This window comes from Enoplosus armatus, chromosome 1 (genome assembly GCF_043641665.1).
Source record: "Enoplosus armatus isolate fEnoArm2 chromosome 1, fEnoArm2.hap1, whole genome shotgun sequence".
NCBI lineage: Eukaryota > Metazoa > Chordata > Actinopteri > Centrarchiformes > Enoplosidae > Enoplosus > Enoplosus armatus.
In genome coordinates this window covers 15,877,159-15,891,778 of record NC_092180.1, presented here as the reverse complement: position 1 = coordinate 15,891,778, position 14,620 = coordinate 15,877,159, and the positions used below count along the sequence as shown (strand labels likewise).

Genomic DNA, 14,620 nt, shown 5'->3' with positions numbered 1-14,620 from the left:
AATCCAATGATAAGATAAATCTTAATGCTGCAGTGTGAAGTGATATTTTAGATAAAAGTGTGCTTCCAATTTATCACCAAACATCAGTGTTGGACCTCACTGATGCTCTTGTAGCTGAATGGGAGCAAATCTCACACAGCCAGGATCCAAAATGTTGAGGAAAGACGCATGGAGGCTGTTATATCAGCAAATTAATACCCATGGTTTGGATGTTAGAGATGTTCATCCACCACAAATGGGTGTAATGTAAAGTCTCTGACACTCTGAAGCAGGTAATCCATCATCACCATTATGCTGCGCAACAGGAAATGTGTTATCTTGGTGTCCCTGTTGTTAGGTGTGTGTCCGAGTGTCCAGACTCAAACAGATGTGTGAGGTGCTGTACTTATCGTTCTCCTCCCAGCACAACCAAAGAAATTCCACAACTCGTTGACCAGCAGCCTTCGTACCTGGTTACTCAGTTTTATGGTACAAGTAGTTCAAAGTTGACCCTGCTTTGACCTAAAATTATTTCTGCACCTTTCCCACATATTTGGCTTTTTCGCCATTGTCTAATAAATCTTCTCAACTTTCTTTGGACTTGCGCAGTGCAGCTTCTCTGCCCTGAAAAGTGCTGTTATGGGCGGTGCTGTTTTTCTACTGTAGACAGGATGGGTCTCATTCTAAATCCAGTTTTAAAGAAATACATATCAAGGATATTAAAATGCATCTCAATACACTTGTAAGTGATACTGCACCAAACACGCATCTACAGAGAATGAAAACACTCGCCCCAGTGTGTGGAGAAGAGGCTGTTGAGCTTAGATTTACAGCAGTTACAATGGATTCCAATTGTGATCAAATTCAACAACAAAAAGAACAAAACATTTATGGAAACATTTTGCAGCATAATCCACTTCTCAGCTCTCCAGGTATATTCCTCAAAAAGCCAGTTTTTCACTAAATATGACTCATATCACTGTTTCAGTGTCAAATCTTACATCTAATCCTCCCCAACTCACACAAAGGCACCTCTACAGGTTTCCACTTCTTGCTCTTACCCTCCTACTCTTAATTAAGTTGTGACACTTAAGTAATCATTAATTGTTTTGAATGTTTGCTTGTAAAAGACAAGACAATTAGGATATTTTCTATCTATGCTCCCTAACGCAACGATACTAACGAGTATCATTTGAAATGTGTTTTTATTCATTTAGCAAAAGACGACAATGTTTTTAATTCTTAAATGTTGCCTAAACACAAACAGCTGCACAAGAACTAAATACATAATGCAACTGGCAAAATGTAGATTTAAATCAGTAAATATCTGATGAAAGAATAAGTAAGACTCAACCCTAAAGCAACCTGAAAGCTTCATTAATTTTGTGACACATTAATCGGGATAGATATGACAACTCTTTAGTTCATGGTATTCTGTATCAAGAGTCATACATATAAAATTGTGAAAATGCAGACAGACATAAGAAAATATGAATGTTATACATATAGCGAGAAAATAACATTTGTACAACTGTTATCATCCTTACGAACACAAAAAAACTACAAAAAGATAAACATCACAATCAGAAAAATCACCTGGTGGAGTCTTTGGACAGAGAGAAATCCTGCAGACTCTCTGCTGTCCGAGGCATCACTGCTGCAGAGTCGTGCACACTCACACCCACTGAAAGCTTTAGGTGGACAGTTGCAAAAGGCATGTGAAGCGTGTCACATAAGTGTCTGTTTGCAAAATACCATAAATAATAAGCCCTAATGACATGTCTTTACACTTTATATATGTATACCTAGTCTGGTGTCAAACGTTGGTTTTCAGGATCACTTGTTGCTTACATTGTTTTACTTCATTCATTCATTATTCATTCATTCATTCCATAATTACTCTGAAAGGACATGAGAAGCTATTGCTCGGCCTGAATGTAAAGGCGGCTGTGGTTAAGGGCAGCAGCCATAGCAAAGGAAGATCGAGTTGTGTAAGTTTGATCGACAGCGCTGGATTAAGGCATTATGCAACACTGTTGGGAGTAAAAAAAAAATAAATCCAGATGAGATTAGGATCTGGATCCTCGCTCTCTCCAATGCTCTCTGTCCATCCATCCATCCGTCACTCCCTCTTTCTCTGTTTCATGTAACACATTATCACGGTAGGTGTTCATAATTACACATTTTAAGTGGATGCAATGAGTAACTGCATTTAAGCTTTACATTCACATTAAGACATTCATTTCAGTGCTTTAATAAGAGTAACAATTAAGCAAATGGCCATCCAAGCTGCCATCAAACAGACAAACAAATAAAGCAAATTAGGCCATATAGACAGGAGCTAAACCATCGCTCTTCAAGCTTTTATCCCACCGCCATCTAGAGGGGGGAAATCCTGCTGCAACATCTGACTGTGCTGCCAAAAAACACATTTTACCACTTGTTGTTTCTACTGTAAATCAAATCTACAACCAACCTGTGAAATGTCAAGTAAATAAACAATAATTTATACCATAAACTGTACTCTCACTGTGTAGGTGCACTCACTGAAACCATAGTGCTGAACTGATTAGTCAAGATGATCAACACAGAATGTTTTATGTTATTTGTGACGTAAAAATAGCAAATCACTTGCTGCTTTAAAAACTGTCACTGTGCCTCTCGACTGTTGACCAAAATAAACAATCTAAAGACACTACTTCATCCTCTGGTATCTTGTAATGGCCACTTTTCATTGTGTTTGGATATTTTTTGGCCTAAACGATTCATTGATTAATCTGATATAGTCATAACTGCATAAATCAATAATACAGCTCAGCCTAACTTGCAATCCTCGCTGAAACCTGAACAGGAATATCAGTCACAAAGTCAAACTCCAAGCACGAGTAATATTTACAAGATTGATTCGGAAGAAACACTTAAAATGATGGGTTGCACGCGTCACATCATGACATTCAGCTTAATAAGGCAATATCTTGTTCAGGACGCTCTCTTAACACTCACATAGCAAATGTTAAGTGAGGCTTTAAGCACCAGGTCACCCAACAGGTAGATAAGTCAAAATGATTTAATGAGGATTTAATGATAAAATTTTATTACTTTTTCCACAACTCAACAAAGCTGAAAAAAAACACTCCTAGTACTTGACAAACTCATATTTAATCTTTTTCCTTAAAAAAAAAAAAAAAAAAGAAATCCAAACAAGCCCCCTGACAGCGACCCAGGTGGGTTGAGCTACAACCCCTCACTTTGAAGGTAAAAACAATAAAAAGTACTCCAGGATCTTTTGACCCACAGTCCATTTCAACTTTGCTACTGCACCACTGGACAAAACCAGGACACATTGCATGGGTTGAGAAATTATTCAGTTTGAATCAGCACTATTTCAAAATGAAATTTACTTCAAAATGAGAGCAGAGCACGGCTGTCAGACCAAGTTCAAAAATCAGAAATGTATTGAACATCCTGTGAATAAAACACTCAGAGATGCAGCCACTAAACGTCTGTGTCGAGAAACATCTGACCATAAAACAGGCACATGAAATGAATTCATGGATCGCACTGAAACAAGCCAGTGCTGTTTCACAGAAGGACCTTGGGGGCAGACATACATGTTCAAGTTGCATAAAGTATCTTGACAAGATGTTTTTCTTTGTACTTCTCTTAAGATTTCCTTTAAAAAAAAAGTTGAACAAATGTAACTTGAATGAAACATCCTTTAATAAGATTACATCTTTCGAGTGCCCCTTCAAGTTTTAAGGAATTCTTAAAGTCCATGTTCTGTTGCACAAATGTCTTCAGCAACAAAAATAAAAAGAAAACAACTTAAGGTACCTTTAAAGGCAACTCGGATAGTCAGATAGAGTTTTATTTCATTGACTAACACCATAAGTGTGCTAAGAATAGTGTTTTGTTTACAAAAAATCCTATGGATACTTCATCTTGGCATCCCTCTGCAAATCTACTGAGAGATGTTTCTTGCAACAACTTCCTAATTTGAATTCAAGGGCAATAAAATAAAAACATTGTAAGATAATTAAAGAGATTTTCTATGCAACTAGGCAGTTTTCTTCCCATCAGTCGGTTATAAATGTGTAAACCAGCCTAATCTGTAAGTCTGTGCAAACTATGAGTCTCCTGATTGAATGAATAAAATGTGTATTATTGACCTCGGTTGGGCTGCAGGCCAATAGTGGACTGAAGTAATCTTATCAGCGATGAGGATATTAATGTAAGCTACATCAACTAGCCAGCCAACTTATTTACATCAGGCCTACGAAATATCAGTTCTACTTGTTGAAAATAAATTGTCATCGCTTGTAGTTTTATACAAAATAGGTCTGGATCTGCTGTCTTCACACCTCGGTGTCATCTCCGTTAGTCTGAGTCTCTCTAACGGGTTGTCTCCGGTGATGTTCACCCTTTAGATTTTCTTCCGGACGCTAAAAGCCACTGAGTTCCCGTACAGCAGCCGGTCCCGCTCCCGCACCTCCTCCTGCAGCTTGGCCTCGGCCACCCGGAGCTGGCGGATGGTCGCCTTCATCTCCTTCATCTTCACCTCCATCAGTGCGATGATGTCCCGCTGCTCGTTCAGTTTCCGCAGCAGCTCGGTCGACGTGGTGCCGGTGGTCAGCGAGTACGAGTGGTCCAGCGGGCTGCTGGTCACACTGACGTACTGCACGGGCGGCTGGTGCACGGTGGACGCGGTTTCGACCGATGAGTCGTCGGCGGTCAGCTCGTCGGCGCTGCCGATCGGCGCGGTGTAACAAGTCCCTTCTGACTGTGCGGGCAGCCGCGCCGTACCCAGGTACTCCCCGTTTTGGCCTATCTGAACCACGGTGATGCTGTCGTCGCTCGCCTCGCCGCCAGCATTGCCCTCGGCTCCTTCTGCCGTGCTGCCCAGTACGCTGGTGATGACAATCCCGGAGGTCGCTGCAGCGGCGGGGGCAGGAACCGCCGCGGACACTTTCCTGCCTCTGCCCCGCCGACTCCTGCGCTCATTCACCCCCCGCAGAGGGAAGAGGGACGGTACTCGGATGCTGTAGGTCTTCCTCCCGCCGGCGAAATGCACGCTGCAGACTCGATGTCCTGTAGTGGGCTGGAAGGTGCTGAAGCAGCCACTGACCCCGGCCCGGGAGATGTTCCTCAGCCACAGCTCCCTCAGCGTGGTGTCTTTAGGAAATGTGTAGAAGCGCAGGTCCCGGTCCCGGTGCGAGTTGTTGTAGCAGCCAGGGACACAGCAGGTGAACCCGGGCATGTTTACTTCAACGCCGAGGCTAAAAGCACGGTCTTCGGATTAAGTTTAGCTTATTTTATTGTTGTTTCTTTATTCTATGCGTTGTTATAAAGCCCAATGGCCTGCAAGCGGAACTACACGTCCCACAACGCTAACAACTTCCTGTTTATTTTTCACCAAAAGTAAGACGCTCTTCTTCGTAATACGACTGAATCCACCCGAATGTATTCGGAGTCAAAGCATACGGAGCTTATACTTGTGCTGAATTCGAGGCCGATGTTTTATTTTCGGTGGTAAATGTCTAGTTTTGTTCTTCGCGGTGTTATCAAGCCAACCGTCCTCCACTGAGAACTAAAAGTCCCATAATTCCTTGCGCTTCCTGTCTAACTCCGTTAGTAAACTACTGCCCCTGCTGGTCAGTATATGGTAACGCAAGTCTGAGCACAGTTGAGCGAAGTAGGATACTGTATGGTTTCCATGACCAAATCTTTGTATTTAGTAATAATACAGGCACACAGAAAACACTGTCAGCATGTAGACGAAAAATAACGTCATACATTTTTTAAATAATCATCTGTTTCCAAGGAAATGCTTTACAATAATCTGTTTATTGTGTTATTAATTCAGATATTATTTTACATGCATAATAAAACTGATTAAAGCTCTGGTCAGGTTAAAGTTAGGTAGAGCTATCCTGGAATTACCTGATGTAACCAAACTCTATGAACTAATAAGTCCAGGGAATAGGTCAAATTAGGCAACATCTGTGAAAGTGGACCATGGGTGTGTAGGGGCTTTAAAATGGGAATGTCCTAATACATCTGTAAAAAACATCCTCATCCTCAGTGTTCAATATCCACCCACAAAAGTGCAAATGCAACCAAATATTTAATGGTTCATTGTCAAAAGAGTGATACATACAATTTTTGCTATCATGAAGGGTGTATTTCTTGAGATATCAAACAGTATAGTTTTAATCTTGGATAATGTGTACATCTAACCAGTTTTAAACAAGAATATTATTGAAAGCCTATCATTATAAATTATTATTCTATGAATCTGTTTGTTTCCACTGCTTTGTCAACCTTGCCATCTGAAACAGCACATTGCGCAGCCATGTATATCTGCATGTGGTAGTAACCTTTATCAGCCACCTGGTGGAAATCTCCCCATCAGAAATGTACTGGTTTATATGGTTGTGGATTTTGACACTCTGTGTCCCTGTCATCTTGCCACTGACACATCCTTAACAAAAATTTGGAAAGTCAGGTAGATCTTTTTATGCTACAGAAAACAGACTTCCATAGAGCTTCAAACCAAAATACACAACGTAAGTAAAAATGTGAGCAATCTGTTTTAACAAAATTAAACAGGTTCCAAGGAACTATCATGGAAAACATAAAATATGCTATATGCAGCTGAGCACTGTAGGTTTTCGGTCGGAAGATTTAGGCTACTTTAGGGCTCCTAATGCAAGCCTAATTGCTCCATATTAACCATATTAGGGCTACATGTAGGCTATTATACAGTAAGTATAAACCAGACGTTACTATACAGTTCGCTCTACAGAAACCATGATAGACCTGTTTTTCAGTAACCTTAGCAACTGTACTTCATAATATTTAAAAATGTAACCTGTAAAAATACCCTAAACTAAAAAATAAAAAAAAAACGTTTAATTTTTCAGAGGAGGTCAGTGCGGTGTACAGCCTAGCATACTGAATCATGGGAAAACACTTGCTTCAGCGGCACACCTATATTTGTTAAATGCGTTAATCTAAATCATTTTTAGTTATCCAAATTTTATCTTTCTCAGGAACAACTTAGCGAGTGTTTGGTGTTTACAGGCACAAGGCTGAGTCTAGCTGGAGGCGTCTTTGTATTCCTCACTTAGTTCTCCGCTGGTGACCCATCTCCAGCCTCTGTTAGGATCTCTGGCCCTCCCCACAGTCCCGTCGTTGCTACTGAAGTTACCATTAGCAACTGGGCAGCGCCCGGCGGAGCACCTACAACCGCTGTCGATGTGGTCCTGGTGAATTCAGTAGGTAGGTAATGCTACATTTTATTATGGTTTGCTTTTTATACCAAGTTTGAGGGGCGACAGATACATTAACGTCATTTAAAAACTCTGTAAAGTACCTACGTTTGTCCGCAGCTTTTTTGAGTTCGCTTTGCGGCTGTCTGGCCGGCTAGCTGAACATGCTAGCTAACGTTATCCCTAACCAAACGTTAGTCTAGCTAGCTCTGTGTGTGTGTGTGTGTGTGTGTGTGTGTGTGTGTGTGTGTGTGTGTGTGTGTGTGTGTGTGTGTGTGAACCATAGTTATCCGGCATATACACCTGCATTAGTTGAAGTAGTGGCCACTTTCCGCAAGTTTGTGTTATTGTAAAAAATAAATAATAGAAATAAAAAAAATGAATATGGCTAATGTCCAACTTCAGTTGATCACGACACTGACAGTTTCGTGTGGCATGGCTTTGTTACATGACCAGCCGACAGCAACACAGCACGGCTAGGTTACTTTCCACTGTTGTCTGCCTATGTGCGTGCGTGCGTGTGCGTGTATGTGAGTGTGAGAGGGAGAGAGACAGACCGAGAGAGAGAAAAAGGTGGAGAGGTAGAGCTTATTCTTCCAAGGTTACATAGGTAATGCAGGTGCACAGGCACACACGCCTTTATCAGTCTGATGTAACGTTACAATCACGGCTGCAGAGAGACAAAGTGAGGCACAGTTTCAGCTCCTGTCAGCCGAAACTCTGACGTTAACGTGCTTAGCCAAGAAAGAGCTCATCCCACCTTCCTTCACAAAAATACATAAAATTCTGGGCAGGTGCATCCACCACACAAGAAAACTGTAGTCTGACAACAATTACACAGATAACTGAAATCCACGCAACAGATACAGGTCCATAACAGTTAGATTAGGAAATCACCAAAAGTCAGTGGAGAGTTGGGAGAGCCTCAGGTGAGCTGAGCTTCACACAATTTCATATTTAACTTAGGTAAGTAGCACTTGGTCAGAGATTAATGTTATTCAATGTTATTAGATAAATTCAGCTGTTCTGTGTGCAAGTTTGTGTACGTAACTGCCACTAAATAAGTGTTTTACCTGGATAAGGTCAAACACACAGACATAAATTGCACTTGCTTCAGACGTTGAGTTTTGGTGGGTGTGGATCATCTGAGGAATGGCATGTTAACTATGTAGCAGGACACAATGTAAGTAGCTGTCAGAGGCTGCTGATAAAAAGAAACTAGACTAGACCTCTGTCAAACATGTTTGCCCTGTTTTTTGGTCACTAGAGCTGGGAGATAAATGGATGGTGTGCCATAAATTATTTTCTGTGGTTTTTGTTATTGTAACATTGTGATATAGAAGAAATGTCTTTTTCAATGTCTTTTAATGTTCACCTTAAGCTTAAGTGTTGTATGGAAAGGACATAAAACAACATTTAAAAATGTGTGATATTTGATTTTGTCAATGTTACCTGGCTTCATTAGTCTGTTCTTTTGTTTTTACAGGTACAGCAAGCTCTCCTTGATTTCCAGACACGATAAAGGCCTTGACAGAAAAGTGTTGTGTTGTGCTGTTGGGATGTCTGTTAGGCTGGCCATGGTTAACACGTAAGGTCGCAGTGAGTGGCACTGCCATGTTGCCAGGAGTCGGGGTATTTGGCACGGGGAGCACAGCCAGAGTGCTGGTCCCGTTGTTGAAAGCTGAGGGCTTTGAGGTTCATGCACTCTGGGGGCGAAGTGAAGAGGAAGCGTGCTGCTTGGCAAAGGAGCTTGGCATCCCATTTCACACCAGTCGATCTGATGACGTCCTGCTGCACCAAGATGTCGACCTTGTTTGCATCTATATTCCACCTTCAATGACGAGGCAGATTGCTGTCAAAGCGCTGGGTAAGAGGTCACAAACACAAATGCACTTTTACTAAAATGCAGACCTTTTTCCTTATGCTAGACTGCCCTGTCCAAAAACCTTGGGTATATTTAAAGTGTATAATGTGCACTTTTACTCTTAACATTTGTGCTGAGCCTATGTACATGCAGCCACTCCATCACAATCCATAAAACACGCAGCATTGCTATTAAAAAGAATATTGGTAGATATTAATTTAAAAAAAACATCAGAAACTTTTTGTCTGTGTGAATGATGACACTCAAGCTCAGTTTTCTTCCTGAACCAGGTTCAGGTCTTACATTCCAATTTCCATTCACACTGTATTTGCATCTGAGTTATACAAATTGACCCAGCTGGGCGTGGCAGGTCTACTCTGGAACAGATTTGAAATTTTTGACTGTAATGACTCCCCAAAAGATGCATACTGAAAATGGCTGCATTCTTCTGTAACGTATTTCTCAGGGTTTACCCTTAAGATGTGATTAATGGTGATCATAGCAATGGCCACAAGGAACGTTGTAATTTGAGGGGGAAAAAACAAAACAAAACTTACAGACAAAAACTTGAAATTCCCTACATCTCAACTCTGTTAGTAACACATTGAAGCAAACATAATCAACACATTGTCGTATCAGAGGAGAGTAGATCTATAAAGTTAACTTACTGTATCTGATGGAATTCCTGAGTGTTGACCTCAGCTTCCTGTTTTAGTTGCAACTTCCTGAGTGTGTCCCCACCAAAGGACTTATCCACGGCATTACTTCCAATGGGTACTGAAGGCCACTGATCTCCATGTATAAAAACTAAGCACACCCTCTGTGCTATCACATGTGGTTGCAGGAGAATGTTGACTTTTTGTTTATTCATACCAAACTCCGGGAACTGGGCAGTAATGCCATCTAAGGCAATCGACTTCACATCGTGCCCGAGCTCCACCCTCCACATTAAAATCATATTTATTATACACTCAGTTGCCATTTTAATGGCACACTTGGCTAAAACAAATGCAGTCTTAATACAACATCCCTGCAATAAATCCTACCTTTTTGTGTTGAAACTGTTTTAGAGAAGCTGTGAATCAACTTCAAGCTTTATGTTGGTTTGTGATGCCATTGAATTGTATTGCGTGAAACTGAGAGCTGTTTCTAAAATTTAATTAAATTTAATTAAATTTTTCATTTTTTTAAATGGAGGTTTTAACTGAATATAAAACATAAATCGTGTGTAAAACTTTATTACTAATAAAGGGGAGATTGTTCACTCAGTATGAGTGAACACAATGCTCACCACCCTCACCTGTAACATGAAAGAGTAATTCAAAGAGAGAAATCAATTGTTGAAATCAATCTTTTTCGTTGCTGACAACCCAAAATCATGGCCTTTATATCAGAGATCATTAAATTCAGTTTCATCTGAATCATAATAACCTTAACTTTCCCCTCTCTCTCTGCAGGTATAGGTAAGAATGTTGTGTGTGAGAAAGCTGCAACTGCGGTGGATTCATTCAAGATGGTGACTGCAGCAAGATACTACCCACAGCTGCTCAGCATTATGGGTAATACCCTGCGCTTCCTGCCAGCTTTTGTTGCAATGCGCCAGCTGCTGGTGGAGGGATATGTTGGCGAAATGCAGGTGTGTGATGTCCGAGTCTACGGCCCCAGCCTGCTGGATCAGTCGTATGGCTGGACATGTGAGGAGCTGATGGGAGGAGGCGGTCTGCACACTGTCGGCTCTGCCATCATTGACCTTTTAAGCTACCTAACCGGTGCTCGAGCCCATCGTGTTCATGGCTTACTGCGGACCTTTGTACAACAAAATGGTTTGATCCGAGGCATCCGCCGCGTCACCAGTGATGATTTTTGTTTCTTCCAGATGTTGATGGGTGGAACGGGGTCGAGCTCTGGTGGTGTGTGTTGCACTGTGACCCTAAACTTCAACATGCCAGGGTCATTTGTGCACGAAGTTATGGTAGTTGGATCCACTGGGAGACTGGTTGCTAGGGGGACAGAACTTTATGGTCAACGCAATGGGACTAAAGGTGAGGAGCTGTTGCTAGGCGACAGTGGGTGGGCGGGACCAGAGGTGAAAGAGATGCCCCTGCCACACCTGCAGGGGCTGAGCTCCATGGTAAAGGCACTGAGACAGTCTTTTCAGGCTCACGAGGAGCGCAGGTCATGGGCGCGAGGACCGGTTGCCATGGCACCAACATTTGAGGATGGCCTGTATGTGCAGACGGTGGTCGAGGCAGTGAAACGGTCCAGCTGTAGTGGAGAATGGGAGCGCGTTGAGATCATGAGTCAGGAGCCAGATCCGAATCACAACCTGTGTGAGGCTCTGCAGAGAAATAAGAACTAGATATATTTATACACCCAGTGCAACTACTACATGTGTCTGACAAAACTGGGCTCTGAATGTTTTTCCTTTATTTCAGCTGCTGAGGCAGTTTACATTACCCATGACTACTTTTTGCATTTTCACATTTTGAGCAGAATATTTTGGTTGAGAAAACATAACTGTGTTGTGGATGTTTGGACCCTCACAGTTGTGATTTGTTTGTTCACTAAACATGTTAACCACAGCTCCATTACTCTGATTCTCAACAATTAAATATTGTAGTAGCAGTGTATTTAGTTTAAGGGTGTCAAAATCTACACTTTTACTACCTGTACCATGCCAAAAAGTAGACACAGCCCTTATTCTCGCTAAAGCTTGAAGTCATGACTGCAGATTTCCAGCTAAATAAGGTTGATATACGTCACTTGTCGGTAAGGCACCACACCTATGCCAAATATTGGCCAAAAGCAAAATGACTTGAGTGTCAAAAAGCAACATTTCTGACCATTCATACCATATCCTTACTTTAAGGAGATTCTCTGGATACATTTATATATTTTACGAAAAATGCAGGTTGTTATATTTTACTGATAATCAGAGTCAGATCAAATAAGCTTATACCTCATCCTTGTGATTGGACAAGAGCACAGCTCTTCCTGGGGTATGCCAGAACGTTTTTGAATATTTCCTCTTTTAGCAGTTTTTAACTCCTCAGATCATTTTAAGTGTTTGCAAGTGTTTGGAGGTTAGGATACACCAATTAGTTGTTTACTAGAGCAGCACTATCAAAACAAAGTTGTAAAGTTAGTGCACAAACATATACTTTGTTCTAAAAACCCAGTTCCCAGGTCATTACCAATTGTTAAAAACCACAAGGTTTTGTACTTTATCAGTTAGTTAATTATCACTTGCTTTACAGTTGGGTCCTGCACAATTTGTCCAAGTCTTGAATTTAGTAATTTGGCTCAGATTAAAAAACAACTGTAAGTGTACAGTCTAACGGAGAAAACATTTTAATCTATTGTACATTTAGATGTTCATTTATTTTGGTGTTCATTTATTCCCAACACCAATAGCACCTTATTCTGAAAGGAAGTGTTTACCTCAGATATGACTGTGACATCTGTAAAATTCAGAATAAGAGTAATGGAGCTGTGCAGAGTTTTGTTTTGCTTTTTTTATTTTTGGAATGTGTAATAATAAGCATACATTTAAAAAGTAGAAAAGATTGCAACAGGGGCTTGTAGGTTTTTATGTTATGACATGCCATGGCATACATAAGATACCAGGGATTGAGTAAAATAAGCTATGTAGGAAACACAATAATGAAAAGTCTAATTTGTAGCGTTGCCCCTCAAAATGCCCAATTCTTAAAGTGATACTTTATCTTAAATCTTTCTTTTGAGTATCACTTTCACTACTGACTGCGAAGAGGGAAACTACCAGCTTTTAACAGCCACCTGTCGAGCTTACACAGGGTGAGCAACTGACGCTCAAAGGATAGATTTTAGGTGGAGTATAGCATTACATTTTACATTAGCAGAAACAGGCTTGTCCTAGAAATTACAGATTAGTGAACTTTTATTGTTAAACTATCGGCGTTTTATAAACAAAGCCTGAGGGTATTTGACAACTAAATGAGTTTAAAATGTGTGTAAAGGGTTTGTTTACATGTGTTAACCATTGAAGTGATTTTATGTGTTTTTTACAAGATTTTGTTTCATGCAATCTATGCATTTAGAGTGATTACAGATGTTTAAATCCAGAGAGTGGGGCCACCATCCACCCGCTTACACCATTCATCCTGAAACCTTACTGATTTTTTTCATTGAGTAGAACCACTGGATTTGACGTGCGTGAGAATATAAATGTGTGCCTCTCGAACATGCTCAGACCAAGAGAAGGAAGTGTTAAACAGTTTACGGTTGTAGTAGTCACTCACTGCATCTCAGTACTGCTGAATATCCTAAATAATATTGGGCCTGATCGCTCCTAATGCTGAGACAGGAGGTGCTGAAGACAGAAGAAGTGTACTGGTTTGATTTGATTTGATTTGGTCTGTTCCCTTCTTAGACCTATGCAGGATCTGCAGATAAGGATACATACATGTTACACGCTTACCTCACGCTATCCCAACAGTGCTTTATAAAAACAATACATCAAGTTTACATTAAGTGTCTTTTAAAAAACAGGATGTTCCATAACCCACCACTATTAAAATACATTCCAACCTAGTTTTCACCTTCTTGTTAACAGATGTTTTTGTTTTGTTTTTTTGCACTGATAACTGATAATATGCCACATATTTAATACGCAGTGTGATGCTTGAACCAGCCAGCTCACTGCAAAAATGAATTTAACATTTGTCTGTATAAGGAAGACTTTTTGTATTTATTTATGTCTTGGTGTGGAGAAAGTTTCCCATCGTTCGTTCTGTTCAGTGTTTGTGTTTTCAGCCTGTGAATTTCTGTTTAAAGCTGTAATATTTATCTTGTTTAGATGTAGTGTTGTTTTAATTGATAATATGGCTTTTTGAGCACAATGTGTTGCATTTAAGTTGGGAAACTGTACTGTTCATCTGCCTGACAGACATTTCCTTTAATAAATACAGTTGTATTCATTTAGCATCTTTGGACTTATATTGATTAATACTGTAAAAAAAGAAATCTACCATTATTCAGCAGTGAAGTCTTTGTGTATTCAAACCATAGAAAACAGATGGTCAGTATCTTTAGATATACAGTTCTTTACTGGGCTGAACATTGCACTAATATGTTTCACACCATTTTTACATTTTTAACATAATCCAATATTTTATAAATCAAGCCAGTTGTGTCAGTGTTCAAGACTGAGGTAGTCAAGAGTGAAGAGTCACTTTCAAATAGCTTTTACTGCAGGATGCAATATCTTACATCATGTCTCCTCCCTCATCTCCGTAGAGTCACCATTTCCCCATGGAAGCAATATGCTGCATTCATGTGGGAAGTACAGAATCTGTTTACTGGAAACAACATTTTATGCATAGAATTTAGCTGTGCCTGTTCTCAAAGTGCAAGTTTGCTGGAAACTATTGCTGTTGTTAGTAACTGTTATGAACCTTCTACACTGCACCACAAGCTAGGCCTACCCTCATTTATATAAATGCAGTGGACAAAATAATAGAAAAAC

The 14,620-nt window shown here is 40.4% G+C and overlaps 2 protein-coding genes across 2 annotated transcripts; one reads left to right on the top strand and one right to left on the bottom strand.

The window, feature by feature from the left end:
• Nucleotides 1–3,118: 3,118 nt before the first annotated feature.
• On the bottom strand, nt 3,119–5,236 carry thap11 (THAP domain containing 11). Its single transcript, XM_070904070.1, has one exon. It carries the CDS (start codon nt 5,234–5,236, stop codon nt 4,403–4,405), a length of 834 nt encoding a protein of 277 aa, XP_070760171.1. The 3' UTR covers nt 3,119–4,402.
• A 1,969-nt stretch (nt 5,237–7,205) lies between these two features.
• gfod2 (glucose-fructose oxidoreductase domain containing 2) lies at nt 7,206–14,076 on the top strand. The gene is made up of 3 exons (XM_070904011.1): nt 7,206–7,260; nt 8,737–9,117; nt 10,572–14,076. The coding sequence occupies exons 2-3, from the start codon at nt 8,865–8,867 to the stop codon at nt 11,471–11,473; spliced, it is 1,155 nt and encodes a 384-aa protein (XP_070760112.1). The 5' UTR covers nt 7,206–7,260; nt 8,737–8,864; the 3' UTR covers nt 11,474–14,076.
• Nucleotides 14,077–14,620: the final 544 nt, after the last annotated feature.

Excerpts from the sequence above, each read along its gene's own strand:
- thap11 (XM_070904070.1), bottom strand. The coding sequence starts at position 5,236 with ATGCCCGGGTTCACCTGCTGTGTCCCTGGCTGCTACAACAACTCGCAC.
- gfod2 (XM_070904011.1), top strand. The coding sequence starts at position 8,865 with ATGTTGCCAGGAGTCGGGGTATTTGGCACGGGGAGCACAGCCAGAGTG. Across the intron at positions 9,118-10,571 it reads GATTGCTGTCAAAGCGCTGG|GTATAGGTAAGAATGTTGTG; the intron begins GTAAGAGGTCAC and ends CTCTCTCTGCAG.